The 21,010-nt window shown below is 40.0% G+C and overlaps 1 protein-coding gene across 9 annotated transcripts in view; it reads left to right on the forward strand.

Moving 5' to 3' along the window:
• Catspere1 (cation channel sperm associated auxiliary subunit epsilon 1) overlaps positions 1 to 21,010 on the forward strand; it is a 153,835-nt gene that overhangs the window by 44,967 nt on the left and 87,858 nt on the right. For 7 of the 9 annotated variants that reach the window (XR_001779559.1, XR_001779564.1, XM_017314031.2 and 4 more), the window contains 3 exons: positions 4,045 to 4,151; positions 6,453 to 6,945; positions 18,447 to 18,927. Coding sequence is in view for 7 of the 9 variants with exons in the window: in XM_017314031.2 (XP_017169520.1) it covers positions 4,045 to 4,151; positions 6,453 to 6,945; positions 18,447 to 18,927 (1,081 nt within the window). In the remaining 2 variants the exon portion in view is untranslated. Of the gene's footprint in view, positions 1 to 4,044; positions 4,152 to 6,452; positions 6,946 to 18,446; positions 18,928 to 21,010 lie in introns of those variants that run through there. The other 2 variants (XM_017314033.1, XM_030241928.1) reach the window with 2 other exon arrangements.

Below are 21,010 nucleotides of genomic sequence, written 5' to 3' on the forward strand. Positions count from 1 at the left end.
GACAAAAATATTAAGGAGAGCATCACGCTAATTGGAATAATGGAGACCTTAGGCTAAGACCCCACCCAGCTAAGCTTCCAACTTTGAAAAGGAATGAAAGAAAATTGAGTGAAAGAGAAAAATCAACAATAGAAAGGTGATACAGATATGGTTCGATTTAGAAGCTCTGTTCTAGCCCTACGAAGCAGCGGAGCTTGGCAGCTTGGGTGTGTGGTTCTTGATTTAGGGTCAAGGATATAAGAAATGGATTTTAGAATCTCCATCCATAGTTAATGAAAGCCGCTGAGGCCAGACATGTGTCAAGGATGTCCCTGCATGGAGGCCTAGAGAGTCACTTGCATGAAGCTGTGAAGGTGAGGCCTGGATTGTTGTTAGAGACCCCAAGACTTTGGAGATGCCAGGGGTATTGGACCAAGGACAGCTGCTGCATAGAGGAAGTGGAACCAGCCCAAGACAGAAGTGTGTTTCACTTGACATAGCTGGAGGGAGTTAAAATTCTTAAGAGCTCTTTGACCTCAGTTATGGAGATATGGAGGATTTGGAGTTTTCCCAGCTGGTTTTTAGTCTTGTTTTGCTCCAGTACTTCCTCACTATTTCTCCCCATGTAGAATGGTAATTTATATTCTGTGCTGTTTTATGTTGGAAGTATGTGATCTGCTTTTTTATTTTGATTTTTATAGCCCTTACTGTTAAGAGGTTGCCATGAGTCTAAGAAGAGACTTTGAACTTTGGATTTTGAGAGTGTGAAGGACCCTGGAGACTTTTGAAATTGGACTAAATACATTTTATGTTATGATGTGACTATAAGCCTATGTGAACCAAAGAGTGAAATATGGTGGTCTTAATAAGAATGGCCCCCATAGGCTCAGATATGTGAATGCTTAAATACTGGGGAGTGGCACTACTTGATGATTATGTTAAGTGGCCTCGCTGGAGTAGGTGTGACTTTGCTGGAGGAAGTGGGCCACTGGGGGTGGGCTTTGATGTTATAAAAGTCCAAGCTAGCTCCTGTGTCACTCTTCTTTCTGCTGCCTATGAATCTACATGTAGAACTCTGCACCTTCTCCAATACCAAGCTGCCCTTTGCTGCCATGCTCCCCACCATGATGACAATAGACTAAACATCTGAATGTAAGCCATCCCCAGCTAAATACTTTTTTTTAATAGAATTTCTGTGGTCATGGTGTCTCTTCAAAGCAATAGAGGAGTGTCCCATTTCAGATTGTATAACAAACGTAAGTCACTATACTAATCCATACACATATGCCCACATATATGTATAAATTTTTCTATACACCTGTGTTGCAGTAACTCTGCAACCCCAATAAGCCTGTGTAAAAACCACACAACTCAGTTATTATATTTATAAGCTCTTTGCCTAGATTGGGCACTAATCTCTTCCCCAGCTCTGAGATACCTTGATACTTGCAGCTTCTCCAAGTCATGTGGTTCTGATCCATCTTCCCTCCTCCCCTTCTTCCTCAGTCCTTCCCCTCCATTTCTCTACCTCCAATCCCACCTTTCCCTTGCACTGTCCAACCACAGGCTCTAGCCTTTATTTAACCAGTTAGAATCAGGAGAAGGTTCACATGAAATCACCTGAATACATCATCTACTTCCTTGTCAGGGCAACCCCTCTTGAGGAAGCAGAATTAAAAACAGCACCAGGGCAACCCACAACATACCTGTAGTATGTTAAGCTAAACTTGAGTTCATATTCTCTAACTTAAGTTTATTATCTCATAAACCGTTCAATTCCATAGGCTTTCTATTTATAAGAAATCAGCCTTGATCTAGAGATGGCTCAGCAGTTAAAGAGAACTGGTTGCTTTTTCAGAGGGCCTGGGTATTTTCCCCAGCACCCACATGCAGTTCATAACTAACTATACTTTCTAGGGTCAGAGTCATCTTGTAGCCTCTGTGGGGACCAGAAATGTACATGTCATACAGTCATACATGCAGGCAAAGCACTTGTGCATTTAAACTATTTTCAAAACCACAAAAAAGAAGTCAACTCTTTACTATCTGTTATTCATTAATTTAATTTTAAATATGTATTTTATTTCAGTCTGCTTGGGCTGTCTCAACAAAATGCCTTATATTGATTGGCTTTAGAACAAAAGAAAACAGATTTGTTTTCCTCCATTTATGAAGCTACATGTTCAAGAGTAGGTTTCCCAAAGGACTTCATTTCTTGTGTTAACTTTCCCCCTGGCATGTAGATTATGCATGATAGTAGAATTTAATTTGAACAAGGGTTGTGTTTTTGTGACTTTCTTCAGTAGGCATAAGATCTTCATGTAGCATTGTCTTTTATCCCTCGCTCCCTTTTAAGGCTAAGATATAGTCAATTGTACCACATGCCACATTTTGTTTTTCTCTCAATGACAGTTGGCTTGTTTCTACTTATGGGCTATTATGAACTATGCTAGTAATTCTATTTAAATTTTTTTTAGAACCCTGCAGTGTTTCCTATAGTACTAACTCTGTCCTATATTCCTACCAGCAGTGCAGAAAGGCTCCAATTCTTCCAAAGCCTCAATTACACTTTCTAGGTTTTTGTGGATTCATTGCTGTTGTTCTCTTCTTTAAATAGTCACCCTTAACAGTAGGGGAATCTCACTGTGCCATTTGTTTAACTGTTTATTGTTTAGGCATAATCTCTCTATGTAGATCTAGCTGGCCTCCAACTCAGGGATCCACTTGACTTTGTCTCCTGGATGTGGATTCTGAGTGTGCTCCACATTTCCCAGAATCATTGTAGTTTATATTTGCGTTTCTGTAATGAACACTGATACTGAAAATGTCTCTAACATGTTGGTAGTGTTGCTGTCTCTCTATCCTACACTTCTCAGTCTGACGTTCTCCTTCCCTGGCAATGATCATTCTCTTCTTCCCTCAAGTCTGTGCCAGGGAACCTCAGTGTCCTGTCTCAGTCTTCCTGCCCAGCCATGAATCATCAGCAACTTTATTTACAAATTAAAGCCAACATGGGGGCAGGAACCCACAGTGTCTCACATGCAGAAGTGTAAATTCCCATAAAATTTGGGAACCCATAATGTACACCTTAAATCAAATCCACAACATCCATATATTCTGCATATTAGTACCATACTGGATGCAGTGTGCAGATATTTTCTTTCACATGAGAATTGTCTTTTTACCTTGTTGATGGTGTCCTTTGGTGCACAAAAGCTTTTAACGTTTGATGAAAGGTATTTGCCCTTCTATTGACTGCAGTATCAATTTGTCTTCTTTCCTTTATGTATGTATATGACTGGATGACGTGTTTGTATGTGTGCCCATGGAGGCTAGAAGAATGTACATGAGGAGAGAAGGATTCAAGGTCAAATTCTGGAGACCTTCAGTGTTTGTGGGAGGAAATGAGGAGGAGGCATTGGCATCAAGAAGTGCTTCAGATGGGAAGGGCACCCTAGTATTTCAGATGCGACAGACAGACTTTTTAAAATTATTTTTTTTAATTATGGAGCCATTGAGCTTGGTCAGTCGATGATATTTTTTGCTTCCAAGCCTGAATAACCTGGGTTGAATCCCTGGGACCTAGGGGAAGGTAGGAGAAGAGTGACTCCCTCAACTTGTCCTGTTTCACATGTCTGTTATGGCAATGTTCACCTCCTGCCTACAGCAATAATACAAAATAAACATTTAAAACCTCAAGTTTCTGTATTTCAGGGTCACCATATTCTTCATTCACATAAGATTCTGATATTACAAGAATGTTTTCAGTATGTTAGATCCTGTATTATAGCTTATATTTCTTTATAGAATGGAGCAAGCCCTCTAATGCTTAACTATACCCCTATTCTGTGACCTTAATAGTTCATAACACTGTCATGGAGAGAAGGCTATGTGGTTGAAAGAAACAAATATAAATAATGAAAGTATGTTGAATGTATAAGCATGAACAATGTCTTAACTAAAAGAACTAATTTAATATACTATTGAACACATGAAAGTACTCCCAAATACCGTTGGCTATGAAAATAATAAAAGAGAAACCTTATTTTATTTTTATTTTTTCAGAGTTCCAGGGTACTAACCAAGCAGATGAATACCCTGGGACAGCGTCCTTTCATATTCACAGTTGAGAAGAGGCTCACGTACCACCCAGGTCCCTTAACTTCAGAAGGGTATTTAATTTTTTAATTCACTTTGAATTTTAAAAACAGAAGCTTTGAAAGAGATTTGAAAACATTATTAGACTTTTATGAAGTGTACATGGCATGTGATTTCCAAGGAAAGAATTCTTTTTATGATATAGGAAAAAAAAGTTTTTTCTGTGATAATTCCAAATGATAGATAAACTCAGAAAATAGCAATCACATTCTTGGATGATTGTTTCACTATGCGGTTAAAAGCCTAACCCTCAATCTAAAAGTCCGATTGGGGGTGACCATATCCCTAAAGGGTCCCTACCTCAGCTGTGAAAGTGGGCTGCTGTGGTGTGAAAGATGTAGTGGTCATAGCCTCTACCAGTTTGCTTAGGACACCCTTGCTCCTACCCATAAATTTGAACCTGAGAGGTAACATGTTAACTATGGAAGGTACGATACAGCTATTGTTCTCAACAAGGGAACAGACATGTTCTGAAGAGTTGGTAACATGTTAACTATGGAAGGTAGGATACAGTTACTGTTCTCAACAAGGGAACAGACATGTTCTGAAAGAGGTGGTAACATGTTAACTATGGAAGGTAGGATACAGTTACTGTTCTCAACAAGGGAACAGACATGTTCTGAAAGAGGTGGTAACATGTTAACTAATGGAAGGTAGGATACAGCTACTGTTCTCAACAAGGGAACAGACATGTTCTGAAAGAGGTTCTACTGTACAACATAGCAATGCCTGATGCTGGCTGCAGAAGAGGGGAAAAACGAGTGCCTGAAAGTGGAGTTAGCGGGAGAGCCTTGTAAGAATGGGTGGTTGGGCCATGTATACAAGAACCTTCAAACTGGGACCTAAGAGAACAGACAAATTCTGAGAGATGCAGAAAACTGTCATGAGTAGGAAGAATAAGAAGTACCACTCAAAGGATCTTCAGAACATTAATAAGCCAGAACTCAAATTCTTCCTGCTTTTATAACACTTGGGAAGTGGGACAGCAGAAGCAGTCCCTACAAAAGCAGACTGAAGGCCATCTCTGATGTAGCAGAAGGGTGGGAAGGTTATGAGAACATTTTCCTTTCCTGTCTTTAACAAGCTTTGTTGAAGATAATTTACGTGCCACATAGCCTCACCCTTTTAAGCTGTAATTTAAACTAATTCAATGTGTACATTGATAATTTGTGAATTCGGTATGTTGACAGCGGCCCATCGGTGCTGCCACTGTTACACAAGCATGGCACATTGTTCAATGATTCTAAAGTTGATAAATATGTTGGTTATTTTCTTATTCAGGTCTGTTTAGGATAATGCTGCAGGAGGCATCCGTATGTAGATGTTCAAGTGACAACAAGTTGTGTTTCTCCTCAGTATATATCAAGAAGTGAGATTGGAGTCTCACATTACACTCCACTTTGGATTTTTTAGAAATGGCTAGATATGCATAGTTGTGAAATCACTGCACCATTCAGATTTCCCTCAGCAGTAGATGAAGTTTCCTATTTCTCTACACCTATTGCATAACACCTGCCGTGATTTGCCTTAGACATAGAAGCAGCCATTGGTGTAACTAATGGATGTGCTTGCCACTGAAGAAAGCAATAGGTGATGTTTGAAACTGTATGTAAGAAACGGGGTTATAATTGCATACCCTAGCAAGATTTTATTGAAAGGACCCAGATGTAGCTATCTCTTGTGAGACTATGCCGGGGCTTGGCAAACACAGAAGTAGATGCTCAAAGTCAGCTAATGGATGGATCACAGGGCTCCCAATGGAGGAGCTAGAGAAAGAACCCAAGGAGCTAAAGGGATCTGCAACCCTATAGGTGGAACAACATTATGAACTAACCAGTACCCCAGAGCTCTTGACTCTAGCTGCATATGTATCAAAAGATGGCCTAGTCGGCCATCACTGGAAAGAGAGGCCCATTGGACACGCAAACTTTGTATGCCCCAGTACAGGGGAACGCCAGGGCCAAAAAGGGGGAGTGGGTGGGTAGGGGAGTGGGGGTGGGTGGGTATGGGGGACTTTTGGTATAGCATTGGAAATGTAAATGAGCTAAATACCTAATAAAAAATGGAAAAAAAACGGGGTTATGGAACTGTTCATTTGTGGTTAGAGAGACACATTGCTGGAGAAAGAATATCAAAAGTCCATATTACGTTCCTCTGTCAGAGTGAACAATGAAAACTGAAGCCATAGCAGCTTATGCTGATAAAAGCTTAAACTTTTTTTTTTTTTTAAGTATACGCTCTGAGATAAATTGTAGAAAGGAAGGATCAGGGTGCCAACTCCTGTTTTTTCTATTTCTCATTTTTCTTCTCCTTAGAACCTGGGTCATTCACCTGCCAATGTCTTCAGATGATATAGCCAAAGTGATACGAGGTAACAAAGTGGCTTTCCAGGACTGCTTCATTGCAAATCTCTACTTCATGCTGACATATCCCATGACCATAATTTCTGAACCTCCTGGATATGAGCCCCTCACCGTGCCACCTGGAAGTCCATTGATGCTTAGCTGGGATACCTGTATCTCTACATTTGCTCTCTTGGCCACTGACCAGGAGACTTTCCAAACAAATGATTCCTTTCAAACCTGGACCAGAGTAAGAGCCCCTCCAGGTATCCTGAGTGATGCTCAAAGGCACAGTCTGAGGGACGTGATCATATTTGACCAAGGAACTCTGTTTCTAGTAGACGGTACTGTTTACCTAAGAACAGAAGATGAATTTACAAAACTGGATGAAAGCAGAGGTATTTCTGAAACTGGAATTCTTGGCTTTTCAAAAAGAAGATGGTGTCAGATTAGATATTTATATAAGGTTAGTGAAAGATGATATATGTGAGTATATATATTACTTAGATATAATTAGATATTTTTCTATACTATTTGTTCAGGAATATATCAGGAATCAATTACACAGCATTTTATATGGTTATTGCTCCCAGACAGGTACTGACCCTCTAGCTTTTAGGATCAGCGAAGATTCAGCATGTTCAAACTCAGATGGTCCTATAGGCACAGTTATTTATCTAAATATGTAAACAGTTGTATCTCTTGGTTTCAAGTCTTGGTATCTGAAGTCTCTTAGCAGTAAAGATGCATCCTCAGTGACAAAGAGTAAAATCAGTCCTTTATGGCAACATGCAGAGCAAACAGTGCAGTCATATTGTGGGGACAAAAGCTCCCTTATATATTCTCCCCTATTCCCAGTGAGCTTTCAAAGTTAATCAAATCATTATCATAGTATAGATAATACACATCACAGAATTCTTATTACAAAACATTAAAAATATTGCATAATCATTTAAATGTTTTTTAACTACATTGTTGGGCTCCTAAGGAAATATGCCATAGCAAAAACAAGTCTCTTAAGCTGAATGTTAGAATGTACGTGATAGCCAAGATGACCGGGATAGAGCTGAGTAATGTGTGAAAGACAATTGCAGTTGTCTTGAATCCTGGCCACTTGGGGGTGGGGTTGCTCCTGCTGATGGTAGTGAAGATGGGGCAGGGCTTTCTTACAATATTCTCTTCTTATGTCCTAAAGAGCCCAGATGCTCTAACGGCCACCTCACAAACACTCATAAAACATTTTGTAACTCCAAAACATGGAGCCAAACAAGCTGTTCCACTCCACTCTGGCTAGCCTCGCCAGCTACTGATGCTTTGGGACATAAGCCTCTGCTTAACTTATGTCTTGACTGAATTTGTTCCTTCAAGAGGACAAGCATCAAGGGTCACACCACCACTCAGACCCTAACCCTGCACACAAATATTGCTACAACAAGAGAAATTCTGAGACAGATGAAAGCTGTACCAAAAGACTGGCTCAAAGGAAAATGCAAATTCCAGCAAGTTAGCTATACTCAGAAGTGACCTCTGATGGTCAGAGTTCAGATATCAGGTGGCAAAGGGCAAAGGAGGAACCTGGAACAAGCTTTTTGCATAAAATAATGACCTTCAAAAAGAGCTAATGTGTTGTTGAAAGTTTTAGTCCAGATCTGGACATTCTACCCCGTCTTTGATCATTCAGTTCCCGAATAAAAAACACATACAACCTTCATGTTTACAGTGAACATAAACAGCCCAAGAGTTGGGCATATATTTATCCTCTACATTATTAAAACCTACTTTTCTATTGATAACCCAGAGTTACTACTGTAGTTCATCTGGGCTGCTCTTTGCCTCCAGTTTGCCAGCCCTCAGGCCCATGTTTTCTTGACCTTTAACCCATAGTGTCTTCCTTCTCCTCCTTTACCTTCTTCTTCTCCAACCTCAAGCCCAGGAATCCTAAACCCTACCTGTCCTAGTTAGGATTTTACTGCTGTGAACAGACACCATGACCAAGGCAAGTCTTATAAGGACAACATTTGACTGGGGCAGGTTCGGAGGTTCAGTCCATTATCATCCAAACAGGAACATGGCAGCATCCAGGCAGGCATGGTACAGGAGGACCTGAGAGTTCTTCACCTTCAACTGAAGGTTGCTATTGGAAGACTGACTTCCAGGAAGTTGGGTTGAGGGTTTTAAAGCCCAAAGTCACGGTGACACACCTATTCCAACAAGGCCATACCTCCAAATAGTGCCACTTCCCAAGACAAGCACATTCAAACCATGAAACCACCTATGCCTCTTTTGCCCAACTATTAGCTGTCGGCATCTTCATTTACCATTCAGAAATAACTTGGGAGCAAAGTCATATAGCATAACTCGGGTCTACCCAAGACTCTTAATCATTACAATAAACAGCAAGAACAAACCTCAACACTAACACATTCCAACCTATGTCAGCCTTTTATTCCTAAAAAGAGAGAAGGGCCTGAAGAGTTGGCTAAGCAGTAAAGAGCTCTTGCTGTTCTTCCAGACAACCTGAGTTCGATTCCCAGCCACTTACCTGGTATCTTAGCACTATGTGTAACTCTAGTCCCAGGGGAATTCAACACCCTCTTCTGACCTCCTTAGGCACCAGGCATGCAAATGGGTACACAGACATGCATTTATGCAAAACACATGAAACAATGAATTGAATAAATCTAAAAATTAAATGGTCTGTTCTCTAGAATACTTAAGAGTTCAGACCAAGCCAGTTATATTTAAGAATATCCATGTACACACACATTCATGAAGGAACAAATAATGGAAATACAAATCAGGATTTTGAAAGAGGGGAAGAAGGGGATATGGGAGCATTTGGAAGAAGGAAAGGGACTGGGAAATTATGCAATTTTAATCTTAAAAATAAAAAATATTTTTTAGAATTGTTTTACTCTGGACCTCGTAAATAGCAGCCAACTCACATTATTGTAGGAATTAGAATTTGGAGTAGCTGTGTGAGTTTCTCATATGAGATGTGAAAAGAAATGTCTGAATTAAGTAATTATCTTCAACAGGCTGTTCTCTGGGGGTCATCTTTATTGTTAATTGACAGTGAAAGTCCAGCCTAAAAGTAGGCAGTACCAGTTTTTAGGTTTAGGCCCTGGACTGTGTTGCGTGTAGAGAGAGGCCTGAGCCTTGGTGAGCATGTGTTGACTCTCACTGCTTTGACTGTGAGTGTGACCCTGGTTCAGGCTCTTGCTTTGGCTTCTCTACAATGATGGACTATCACCTGGAATTTTGAGCCAAAAGAAAACAAACCCTTCTCCCTTGATGTTGCTTCAGCTAGAGTTTTTGGTCGTATGAACTGGGGAGACATATTTCTGTATTATAAAAGGAGAGATATCTCAAGTCAAACATACATACATTCTTCATACATACATTCTTCTTCTAATACATATCAATATTGATTTTAAAAGCCGTAGTGATTATGAAATATTTATGGTAGATGTTTTTCATAGTGGTTACACTTTATACCAACCTTTGACATATTCAGTCTTTCAACATTTCACCTCTCAGAGGGTGTACAGCGGCATTTCATTTTAATCTTCTAAAGAGACATCCTGTTTTTTAATTTTCAGTGCTGGGGTTCAATCCCAGGACCTCACATATACTAAGCACACCCAGCCCCTAGCTCTGATCTATTTCTTGCTTATGTCTTCCCTTTAACCATGACTTCTTATGTCTTTGTACTTAAGGAATACTTTTTATAGACTTAACCTTTCTTGTGTTGTTGTTAATCCATAGTGTTAATCTCTGCTTTTGAGTAGAGTCTTATTTAGATGTACTGTTAACTATTGCTAGGGCTTAAATAAATTATCACTACTATTTGGGTGGCTGGAGAGATTGGTTAGTATTTAAGAGAGCTTGGTTCTTAACCATGAGAACCAGAGTTTGGATCCAAGTACCCATACTGGTGGCTCTCAAAGGCCTACAACTCAGGAGTGAGAAATGGAATTTTTTTTTTTTTTTTTTTTTGGCCTTCCTAGGAACATAAACAAGTTTGCGAATATACTCATATGGACACCTCACAAGCTTACACACACACACACACACACACACACACACACACACACACACACACACTAATCCTTTTGGGGCAGGGAATAAAAGATCACTATTTTGGCTGCTTCTCCTCTCTACAGGCACTGAGCCTAGGCCTCCATGCATGCCATTCAAGTGTTGTACCTCTGAGTTGCATCTCCCTAAAGCAAGTTTTATTACCTATCTATCCCACCAGTTCCTTGGTCCTTTGTTTATCCATTGTTGCCTCATTTTAAATAGATCATCAATTTTTTAGTATTTTTCTGTTGTTTCACATAAAGACCTTTTAAAATAAAAACTGATTTTGGCATCTATATGTTGTGGTAAATCTCTAACCTCAATAAAGCCTGTGTAAAGAAAACAAAACTCAAGTTATATTTATAAACTGTATGCCTAGATAGATTTACCACTATACTCTTCTATTCCCCAGCTATGCAATCTGTTAATACTGGAGGTTCTTCCAGGTCTCGTGTTTCTGCTTCATCTTCTTTGTATCTCTTCTTTCTCTGTCATCCTCTCTCTCCTCTCTCCTCTGTTTCTTCATCTCTCTCCCTCTTTCCTCTCTCATCCTCTCGAAAACTCTCAGCTCCACCTTTCTTTTTTCTTCTGCCCAAATCACAGGCTGTAGCCTTTATTTGACCAGGTAAAATGGGAAAACGGTAAATTGGGAAGGAAGTTTACATGAAATCACCTGAGGATGTGATCTATTCCTCCTCTAGGCCGCTTCTGTTGAGAAAGCAGAATTAGTATCAAAATACAAACAGCACCAGGCAATCTATCCTTGGATTTAGTATACTTGGATTTAGAATAATCATCTTTAAGTTACCAGGGTTTAATTTTAAATAATTAGGGCACAGTCCAGTAGGACCTTATGACTATGCCTTTCTTCTTATACCTCAATGCTTTGTATCATTCTGCTTCTAAATATGCTGTAAATCTCATAACACATTGTCATGTCAACAATACACTTTAACAGTATTTTATAGAAACTCATACATGTAAAATGAAAAAAATTAAAAGATTTTTATTGTTGTTATCTTGTTGTTTCATAGGATATTTGGGTTTTATGGTCGTTTTTTTTTAAAATTTTATTTTAATTAGGTATTTTCTTCATTTACATTTCCAATGCTATCCCAAAAGTCCCCCGTACCCTCCCCCCCACTCAGTTGGTTTGTTTTTGAGATAAGGACTCACGATATAGCCCAGGCTGGCCTCAAACTCAAAATCTTCTTCAACTTCCTAACTTCAGAGATTTTCGGTGCACACCACCATGCCTAGCAAGAGGGATAAATAAATGAGCAAGGAAAGGCTGGTGTATTTAAAGGTTTTTTTTTAAATTAATTAATTTATTTTTATTACATATTTTCCTCAATTACATTTCCAATGCTATCCCAAAGGTCCCCCATACCCTCCCCCCCACTTCTCTACCCACTCATTCCCATTTTTTTTTTTTTTTTGGCCCTGGCATTCCCCTGTACTGGGGTATATACAGTTTGCATGTCCAATGGGCCTCTCTTTCCAGTGATGGCCAACTAGGCCATCTTTTGATACATATGCAGCTAGAGTCAAGAGCTCCGGGGTACTGGTTAGTTCATAATGTTGTTCCACCTATAGGGTTGCAGATCCTTTAGCTCCTTGGGTACTTTTTCTAGCTCCTCCATTGGGAGCCCTGTGATCCATCCATTAGCTGACTGTGAGCATCCACTTCTGTGTTTGCTAGGCCCCGGCATAGTCTCACAAGAGACAGCTACATCTGGATCCTTTCGATAAAATCTTGCTAGTGTATGCAATGGTGTCAGCGTTTGGAAGCTGATTATGGGGTGGATTCCTGGATATGGCAGTCTCTACATGGTTCATCCTTTCGTCTCAGTTCCAAACGTTGTCTCTGTAACTCCTTCCATGGGAATTTTGTTCCCACTTCTAAGGAGGGGCATACTGTCCACACTTCAGTCTTCATTTTTCTTGAGTTTCATGTGTTTAGCAAATTGTATCATATATCTTGGGTATCCTAGGTTTTGGGCTAATATCCACTTATCAGTGAGTACATATTGTGTGAGTTCCTTTGTGAATGTGTTACCTCACTCAGGATGATGCCCTCCAGGTCCATCCATTTAGCTAGGAATTTCATAAATTCATTCTTTTTAATAGCTGAGTGGTACTCCATTGTGTAGATGTACCACATTTTCTGTATCCATTCCTCTGTTGAGGGGCATCTGGGTTTTTCCAGCTTCTGGCTATTATAAATAAGGCTGCTATGAACATAGTGGAGCATGTGTCCTTCTTACCAGTTGGGGCATCTTCTGGATATATGCCCAGGAGATGTATTGGGGGATCCTCCGGTAGTACTATGTCCAATTTTCTGAGGAACCACCAGACTGATTTCCAGAATGGTTGTACAAGCCTGCAATGCCACCAACAATGGAGGAGTGTTCCTCTTTCTTCACATCCACGCCAGCATCTGCTGTCACCTGAATTTTTGATCTTAGCCATTCTGACTGGTGTGAGGTGGAATCTCAGGGTTGTTTTGATTTGCATTTCCCTGATGATTAAGGATGTTGAACATTTTTTCAGGTGCTTCTCTGCCATTCGGTATTCCTCAGGTGAGAATTCTTTGTTCAGTTCTGAGCCCCATTTTTTAATGGGGTTATTTGATTTTCTGAAGTCCACCTTCTTGAGTTCTTTATATATGTTGGATATTAGTCCCCTATCTGATTTAGGATAGGTAAAGATCCTTTCCCAATCTGTTGGTGGTCTTTTTGTCTTATTGACGGTGTCTTTTGCCTTGCAGAAGCTTTGGAGTTTCATTAGGTCCCATTTGCCAATTCTTGATCTTACAGCGCAAGCCATTGCTGTTCTGTTCAGGAATTTTTCCCCTGTGCCCATATCTTCAAGGCTTTTCCCCACTTTCTCCTCTATAAATTTCAGTGTCTCTGGTTTTATGTGAAGTTCCTTGATCCACTTAGATTTGACCTTAGTACAAGGAGATAAGTATGGATCGATTCGCATTCTTCTACATGATAACAACCAGTTGTGCCAGCACCAATTGTTGAAAATGCTGTCTTTCTTCCACTGGATGGTTTTAGCTCCCTTGTCGAAGATCAAGTGACCATAGGTCTGTGGGTTCATTGATGGGTCTTCAATTCTATTCCATTGGTCTACTTGTCTGTCTCTATACCAGTACCATGCAGTTTTTATCACAATTGCTCTGTAGTAAAGCTTTAGGTCAGGCATGGTGATTCCACCAGAGGTTCTTTTATCCTTGAAAAGAGTTTTTGCTATCCTAGGTTTTTTGTTATTCCAGATGAATTTGCAGATTGCTCCTTCTAATTCGTTGAAGAATTGAGTTGGAATTTTGATGGGTATTGCATTGAATCTGTAGATTGCTTTTGGCAAGATAGCCATTTTTACAATGTTGATCCTGCCAATCCATGAGCATGGGAGATCTTTCCATCTTCTGAGATCTTCTTTAATTTCTTTCTTCAGAGACTTGAAGTTTTTATAATACAGATCTTTCACTTCCTTAGTTAGAGTCACGCCGAGATATTTTATATTATTTGTGACTATTGAGAAGGGTGTTGTTTCCCTAATTTCTTTCTCAGCCTGTTTAATCTTTGTGTAGAGAAAGGCCATTGACTTGTTTGAGTTTATTTTATATCCAGCTACTTCACTGAAGCTGTTTATCAGGTTTAGGAGTTCTCTGGTGGAATTTTTAGGGTCACTTATATATACTATCATATCATCTGCAAAAAGTGATATTTTGACTTCCTCTTTTCCAATTTGTATCCCCTTGATCTCCTTTTGTTGTCGAATTGCTCTGGCTAATACTTCAATTACTATGTTGAAAAGGTAGGGAGAAAGTGGGCAGCCTTGTCTAATCCCTGATTTTAGTGGGATTGCTTCCAGCTTCTCTCCATTTACTTTGATGTTGGCTACTGGTTTGCTGTAGATTGCTTTTATCATGGTTAGGTATGGGCCTTGAATTCCTGATCTTTCCAAGACTTTTATCATGAATGGGTGTTGGATATTGTCGAATGCTTTTTCCGCATCTAACGAGATGATCATGTGGTTTTTGTCTTTGAGTTTGTTTATATAATGGATTACATTGATGGATTTTCGTATATTAAACCATCCCTGCATCCCTGGAATAAAACCTACTTGGTCAGGATGGATGATTGCTTTAATGTATTCTTGGATTCGGTTAGTGAGAATTTTATTGAGGATTTTTGCATTGATATTCATAAGAGAAATTGGTCTGAAGTTCTCTATCTTTGTTGGATCTTTCAGTGGTTTAGGTATCAGAGTAATTGTGGCTTCATAAAATGAGTTGGGTAGAGTACCTTCTACTTTTATTTTGTGAAGTAGTTTGTGCAGAACTGGAATTAGACTTCTTTGAAGGTCTGATAGAACTCTGCAGTAAACCCCTTTGGTCCAGGGTTTTTTTTTGGCTGGGAGACTATTAATAACTGCTTCTATTTCTTTAGGGGATATGGGACTGTTTAGATGGTCTACTTGATCCTGATTCAACTTTGGTACCTGTTATCTGTCCAGAAATTTGTCCATTTCATCCAGGTTTTCCAGTTTTGTTGAGTATAGCCTTTTGAAGAAGGATCTGATGGTGTTTTGGATTTCTTCAGGATCTGTTGTTATGTCTCCCTTTTCATTTTTTATTTTGTTAATTAGGATTTTGTCCCTGTGCCCTCTAGTGAGTCTAGCTAAGGGTTTCTCTATCATGTTGATTTTCTCAAAGAACCAACTCCTCGTTTGGTTAATTCTTTGAATAGTTCTTTTTGTTTCCACTTGGTTGATTTCACCCCTGAGTTTGATTATTTCCTGCCGTCTACTCCTCTTGGGTGAATTTTTTTTCTAGAGTTTTTGGTTGTGTTGTCAAGCTGCTAGTATGTGCTCTCTCCCGTTTCTTCTTGGAGGCACTCAGAGCTATGATTTTCCCTCTTAGAAATGCTTTCATTGTGTCCCATAAGTTTGGGTACATTGTGGCTTCATTTTCATTAAACTCTAAAAAGTCTTTAATTTCTTTCTTTATTCCTTCCTTGACCAAGGTATCATTGAGAAGAAGGTTGTTCAGTTTCCACGTGAATGTTGGCTTTCCATTATTTATGTTGTTATTGAAGATCAGCCTTAGGCCATGGTGGTCTGATAGGATACATGGGACAATTTCAATATTTTTGTATCTGTTGAGCCTGCTTTGTGACCAATTATATGGTCAATTTTGGAGAAGGTCCCGTGAGGTGCTGAGAAGAAGGTATATCCTTTTGTTTTAGGATAAAATGTTCTGTAGATATCTGTCAGGTCCATTTGTTTCATAACTTCTGTTAGTTTCACTGTGTCCCTGTTTAGTTTCTGTTTCCACAATCTGTCCATTGATGAAAGTGGTGTGTTGAAGTCTCCCACTATTATTGTGTGAGGTGCACTGTGTGCTTTGAGCTTTACTAAAGTGTCTTTAATGAATGTGGCTGCCCTTGTATTTGGAGTGTAGATATTCAGAATTGAGAGTTCCTCTTGGAGGATTTTACCTTTGATGAGTATGAAGTGTCACTCCTTGTCTTTTTTGTTAACTTTGGGTTGGAAGTCGATTTTATCTGATATTAGAATGGCTACTCCAGCTTGTTTCTTCTGATCATTTGCTCAGAAAATTGTTTTCCAGCCTTTCACTCTGAGGTAGTGTCTGTCTTTTTCCCTGAGATGGGTTTCCTGTAAGCAGCAGAATGTTGCGTGCTGTTCGTGTAGCCAGTTTGTTAGTCTATGTCTTTTTATTGGGGAATTGAGTCCATTGATATTAAGAGATATTAAGGAAAAGTAATTGTTGCTTCCTTTTATTTTTGTTGTTAGAGTTGGCATTCTTTTCTTGTGGCTGTCTTCTTTTTGGTTTGTTGAGGGATTACTTTCTTGCTTGTTCTAGGGCGTGATTTCCGTCAATGTATTGCTTCTTTTCTGTTATTATCCTTTGAAGGGCTGGATTCGTGGAAAGATAATGTGTGAATTTGGTTTTACCGTGGAATACTTTGGTTTCTCCATCTATGGTAATTGAGAGTTTGGCCGGGTATAGTAGCCTGGGCTGGCATTTGTGTTCTCTTAGTGTCTGTATAAGATCTGTCCAGGCTCTTCTGGCTTTCATAGTCTCTGGTGAAAAGTCTGGTGTAATTCTTATAGGCCTGCCTTTATATGTTACTTGACCTTTCTCCCTTACTGCTTTTAATATTCTATCTTTATTTAGTGCATTTGTTCTGATTATTATGTGTCGGGAGGAATTTCTTTTTTGGTCCAGTCTATTTGGAGTTCTGTAGGCTTCTTGTATGATCATGGGCATCTCTTTCTTTATGTTTGGGAAGTTTTCTTCTATTATTTTGTTGAAGATATTTGCTGGCCCTTTAAGTTGAAAATCTTCATTCTCTTCAACTCCTATTATCCGTAGGTTTGGTCTTCTCATTGTGTCCTGTATTTCCTGGATGTTTTGAGTTAGGATCCTTTTGCATTTTGTTTTTCTTTGACTGTTGTGCCGATGTTTTCTATGGAATCTTCTGCACCTGAGATTCTCTCTTCCATTTCTTGTATTCTGTTGCTGATGCTCACATCTATGGTTCCATATCTCTTTCCTAGGGTTTCCATCTCCAGCATTGCCTCGCTTTGGGTTTTCTTTATTGTGTCTACTTCCCTTTTTAGTTCTAGTATGGTTTTGTTCATTTCCATCACCTGTTTGGATGTGTTTTCCTGTTTTTCTTTAAGGACTTATGCCTGTTTGGTTGTGTTTTCCTGCTTTTCTTTAAGGGCCCGTAACTCTTTAGCAGTGCTCTCCTGTATTTCTTTAAGTGACTTATGAAAGTCCTTCTTGATGTCCTCTATCATCATCATGAGAAATGTTTTTAAATCTGGGTCTAGATTTTCAGTTGTGTTGGGGTGCCCAGGACTAGGTGGGGTGGGAGTGCTGCGTTCTGATGATGGTGAGTGGTCTTGATTTCTGTTAGTAGGATTCTTACGTTTGCCTTTCACCATCTGGTAATCTCTGAAGCTAGCTGTTATAGTTGTCTCTGGTTAGAGCTTGTTCCTCAGTTGACTCTGTTAGCCTCTATAAGCAGACCTGGGAGGCTAGCTCTCTCCTTAGTTTCAGTGGGCAGAGTATTCTCTGCAGGCAAGCTCTCTTCTTGCAGGGAAGGTACCCAGATATCTGGTGTTTGAACCTGCCTCCTGGCAGAAGTTGTGTTCCACTCACCAGAGGTCTTAGGATCCCGTGGGGAATCCTGTGTGGGCCCTTGCGGGTGTCGGGGGACTCCGCTGGCAAGGCACCCCGGTGCTCGAGTGGAGCGGAAGGGACTTGTGCCCCAGGTCAGGCCCGGGTAGTGTGCTTCCCTATTTACCACAGTCGCAGGTTCTGCGGGATTGGATTGGGGCAGACGCTGTGTTCCACTCACCAGAGGTCTTAGGATCCCGTGGGGAATCCTGTGTGGGCCCTTGCGGGTGTCGGGCGACTCCGCTGGCAAGGCACCCTGGTGCTCGAGTGGAGCGGAAGGGACTTGTGCCGTATTTAAAGTTTTAAAGGAAATAATGTTTATTCTTTCTACTGCTAGAAATATCAGGAAAAATTTTAGATTTTTTTCATAATATGTGATATGATGTGTTTTTATTTAATGGAGCTCAGTGCATGAAGTACTCTGAAATACACTAAAAGAAAACTTGGTACTTAATGCCTTTTCCTCTTATTACTTTGGTAATTGCTTCCTTTTCTTGTCATTACTTTTGGTAGTTGGGGTGGAACACAGGGCTTGTGTGGCTATAGAGTTACCCTCCCAGTCTCTGTTCTCCACTGCCAGTCTAGTAAAAATAGAAGACAGAAATTGATAGACCGCCTCTGTATCATTGAGGATTTTTTATTTTGTTTTTCTTTTCCAGTTGGCATCAAAAAAAAGCATACTAATTGCTTGGTCAAAAACTACAGTGTATGCTGGATATGCTACATTTAGATTTGTGACATTAACAGATACTGCAAAGCTAAAAGATTTTCTCAAGCTTCCCCAGACTGACACGCTGGAAGTAATGTCTGTTGAGTATTTATGGCACCCACTGGAGGCTGCAGTTCTTCTGTCCCACTGCTCTGTCTGTACCACCAACACCAGGAACATCCGCATAGTGATATATAGTGCAATATTCCAAACGTGGACACTCCAGGACTTTGAACTACAACTGCCCAAGGAGGCCATTTTAGAATTTCGCTTTCTTTACTCTGCCATGCCTGATATTATCATGTGGGACCAACACCACGTTTACTATAGCTACAAGAATTTCACTGTTGTTGGAACTATATCAACACCTTCAGGAGAGACCAATCTGTCATCGTTATCACAGGGCAGCAAAATCCACCAAGTCCTTACAGGTAGGGTATTCTCAATCCTGCTAAAAGTATTCTGTGTCTCATTATATTAGTTATATAGAGGTTGTGAATGTTCCAATATGTGGTACTCTTGATGGCTATTGCTATATATCTAGCACCTAAAGCTTAATAGATTCTACATTTGACCAATATTAAACTGCACCTTTACTTTTTTCAAAACCTTTGTTAAATGATGTCTCTTAAACACTTTAACCTTTCTTGTAACCCACCACCCACCAGAGGTAATGGGAAAGAAAGGATTCAGGGGAAGTGGACCTGTTCAGAAATGGTTCTTTGAAGCAACTCCCCTCTGTGTTGTCTAGAAATCGGCCGTTAAGTTCACAGGTCATTAGGCAGCACAGTTCAATCCACTCACACACACTTCATGGATACACCAGCAGTCCAGTTTGGTTGAGTTGGGTTAGCAACAGTGGTGACACCACCTAGCAGACACAGCCAGGCCTCAGCCTCCACTCAAGTCAGCAAGAGGGATCAGGAGGAATGTCAGGAGAAGTTCTCAGCTGTGCCTCTCTCATCAGAGTGAAGATCAGCAAAGACTCAGACCCACAAGCATTGCACAGCAAGCTGTACCAGCAAGCCAAGGTCTGTCTCTGTCACTTTTTCAAGACCTATTTCTACCCTCCAAACATCACTTGTCCTCCTCGTATCCTGTCTCAACATGTGTCCAACCATCCGGAGTCCACAGAGTCCCAACAAATGGAGCTCAACTATGCAATGTAAGGCAAACCAACACATGCCTGTTGTTAGCAAAGAATTCTTTATTGCATGTTCTTTGACCTGTTTGCTTTAGCAGAACATCCTTTCTCTTTTGTCTGCTTCAGTTAAAAGTTCCTTCATGAGTCTGCCTTAGATTTTTCACCAGTGTCCATTTCAGGAAATCACTCCTTTAGGTGTTCATCGCAGCAAAACCCCATCCATCACAATTGACTCTCCTAAGGAATCCTCAAGTTTCCACTTCATTAAACCATGATCCCATGGGCAGAAGGGCAAACTCAAAAGATTCATTTCACTTGATTGCCAGATGCTAACAAAGCAGTTTATGTATTTGCTGCAGTGAGTGGAGTTGTACTGTTTAATGTTCCTAAAGTTCACACAACTAAGTACCTCCATCTGTAGCCTCATAACACAGACCTACAAGCAAGGAGCCAGAAGTCAAGGTGCCAATAGGACATGTTCTTCTGCAACCTGCAGTGGAGGAGGGGGTGGTCTCTTGATTACTGCTTTTTGTTTTTCTCTTTGTTTGTTTGTTTGTTTTGCCTTTATTTGTCCCACACACACATATCAATTCAGTGTCTACTTCTGTTACCACACTTGTGTTCTACATGTGTGCCTCTGTTTTCATGTGCTCTGACCTTTCTTTACAAATATACCATGGTATTCACAAATAAGCACACACACACACACACATATATATATATATATATATATATATATACCCATAACCCTCATACACCACACACACACACACACACACACACACACACACACACACACGACATAGTCAGCCATTGTGGATTAGGTGTTGGTCCTGGGTATTAAAATTTTAACATGTACTTTTGGATGTACATAGTTCAATTCATAAATTAATGTAGGTTTATATGGGTTTATGTTCAAATCCATAATCAAGGTATTCAAGACATTTAACCCCTCTAAGCCTCAGCTTTGAAATCCTGTAGATTAAATGTCATAACTTGCCACCACTTTTTCTTGGCCCCATGTTACCCTTTAATTCACACACTTTAATTTTCTTCCTTCATGTATTCCAAGAAAGTGCCATTGTAGCATCGCATCATTGCCCCTTTTCCTAGAACTTCCCTTGGAATCAATATTTATCAGACTTTCAACTTGTCAACACTGGTAACTTGAGGTCAGTTTCAAGTTGTCTTGGGTGATCGGCAAGTGTCATTTGAAATAACTGAGAATGACCTCTGGCCTTTCTGAACTCCAGAGCTTCCCAGAAGCTCTGCTACCGGTCTTATTGGCATTTACAATACCTTTCTAAGTTTGTCATTTACCAATACCTAATTTACAGTTTGTCCCTGAAGTTGAAGGAATATTAATCTGA

The sequence above is a fragment of the Mus musculus genome, chromosome 1, assembly GCF_000001635.26.
Source record: "Mus musculus strain C57BL/6J chromosome 1, GRCm38.p6 C57BL/6J".
Taxonomy (NCBI): Eukaryota; Metazoa; Chordata; class Mammalia; order Rodentia; family Muridae; genus Mus; species Mus musculus.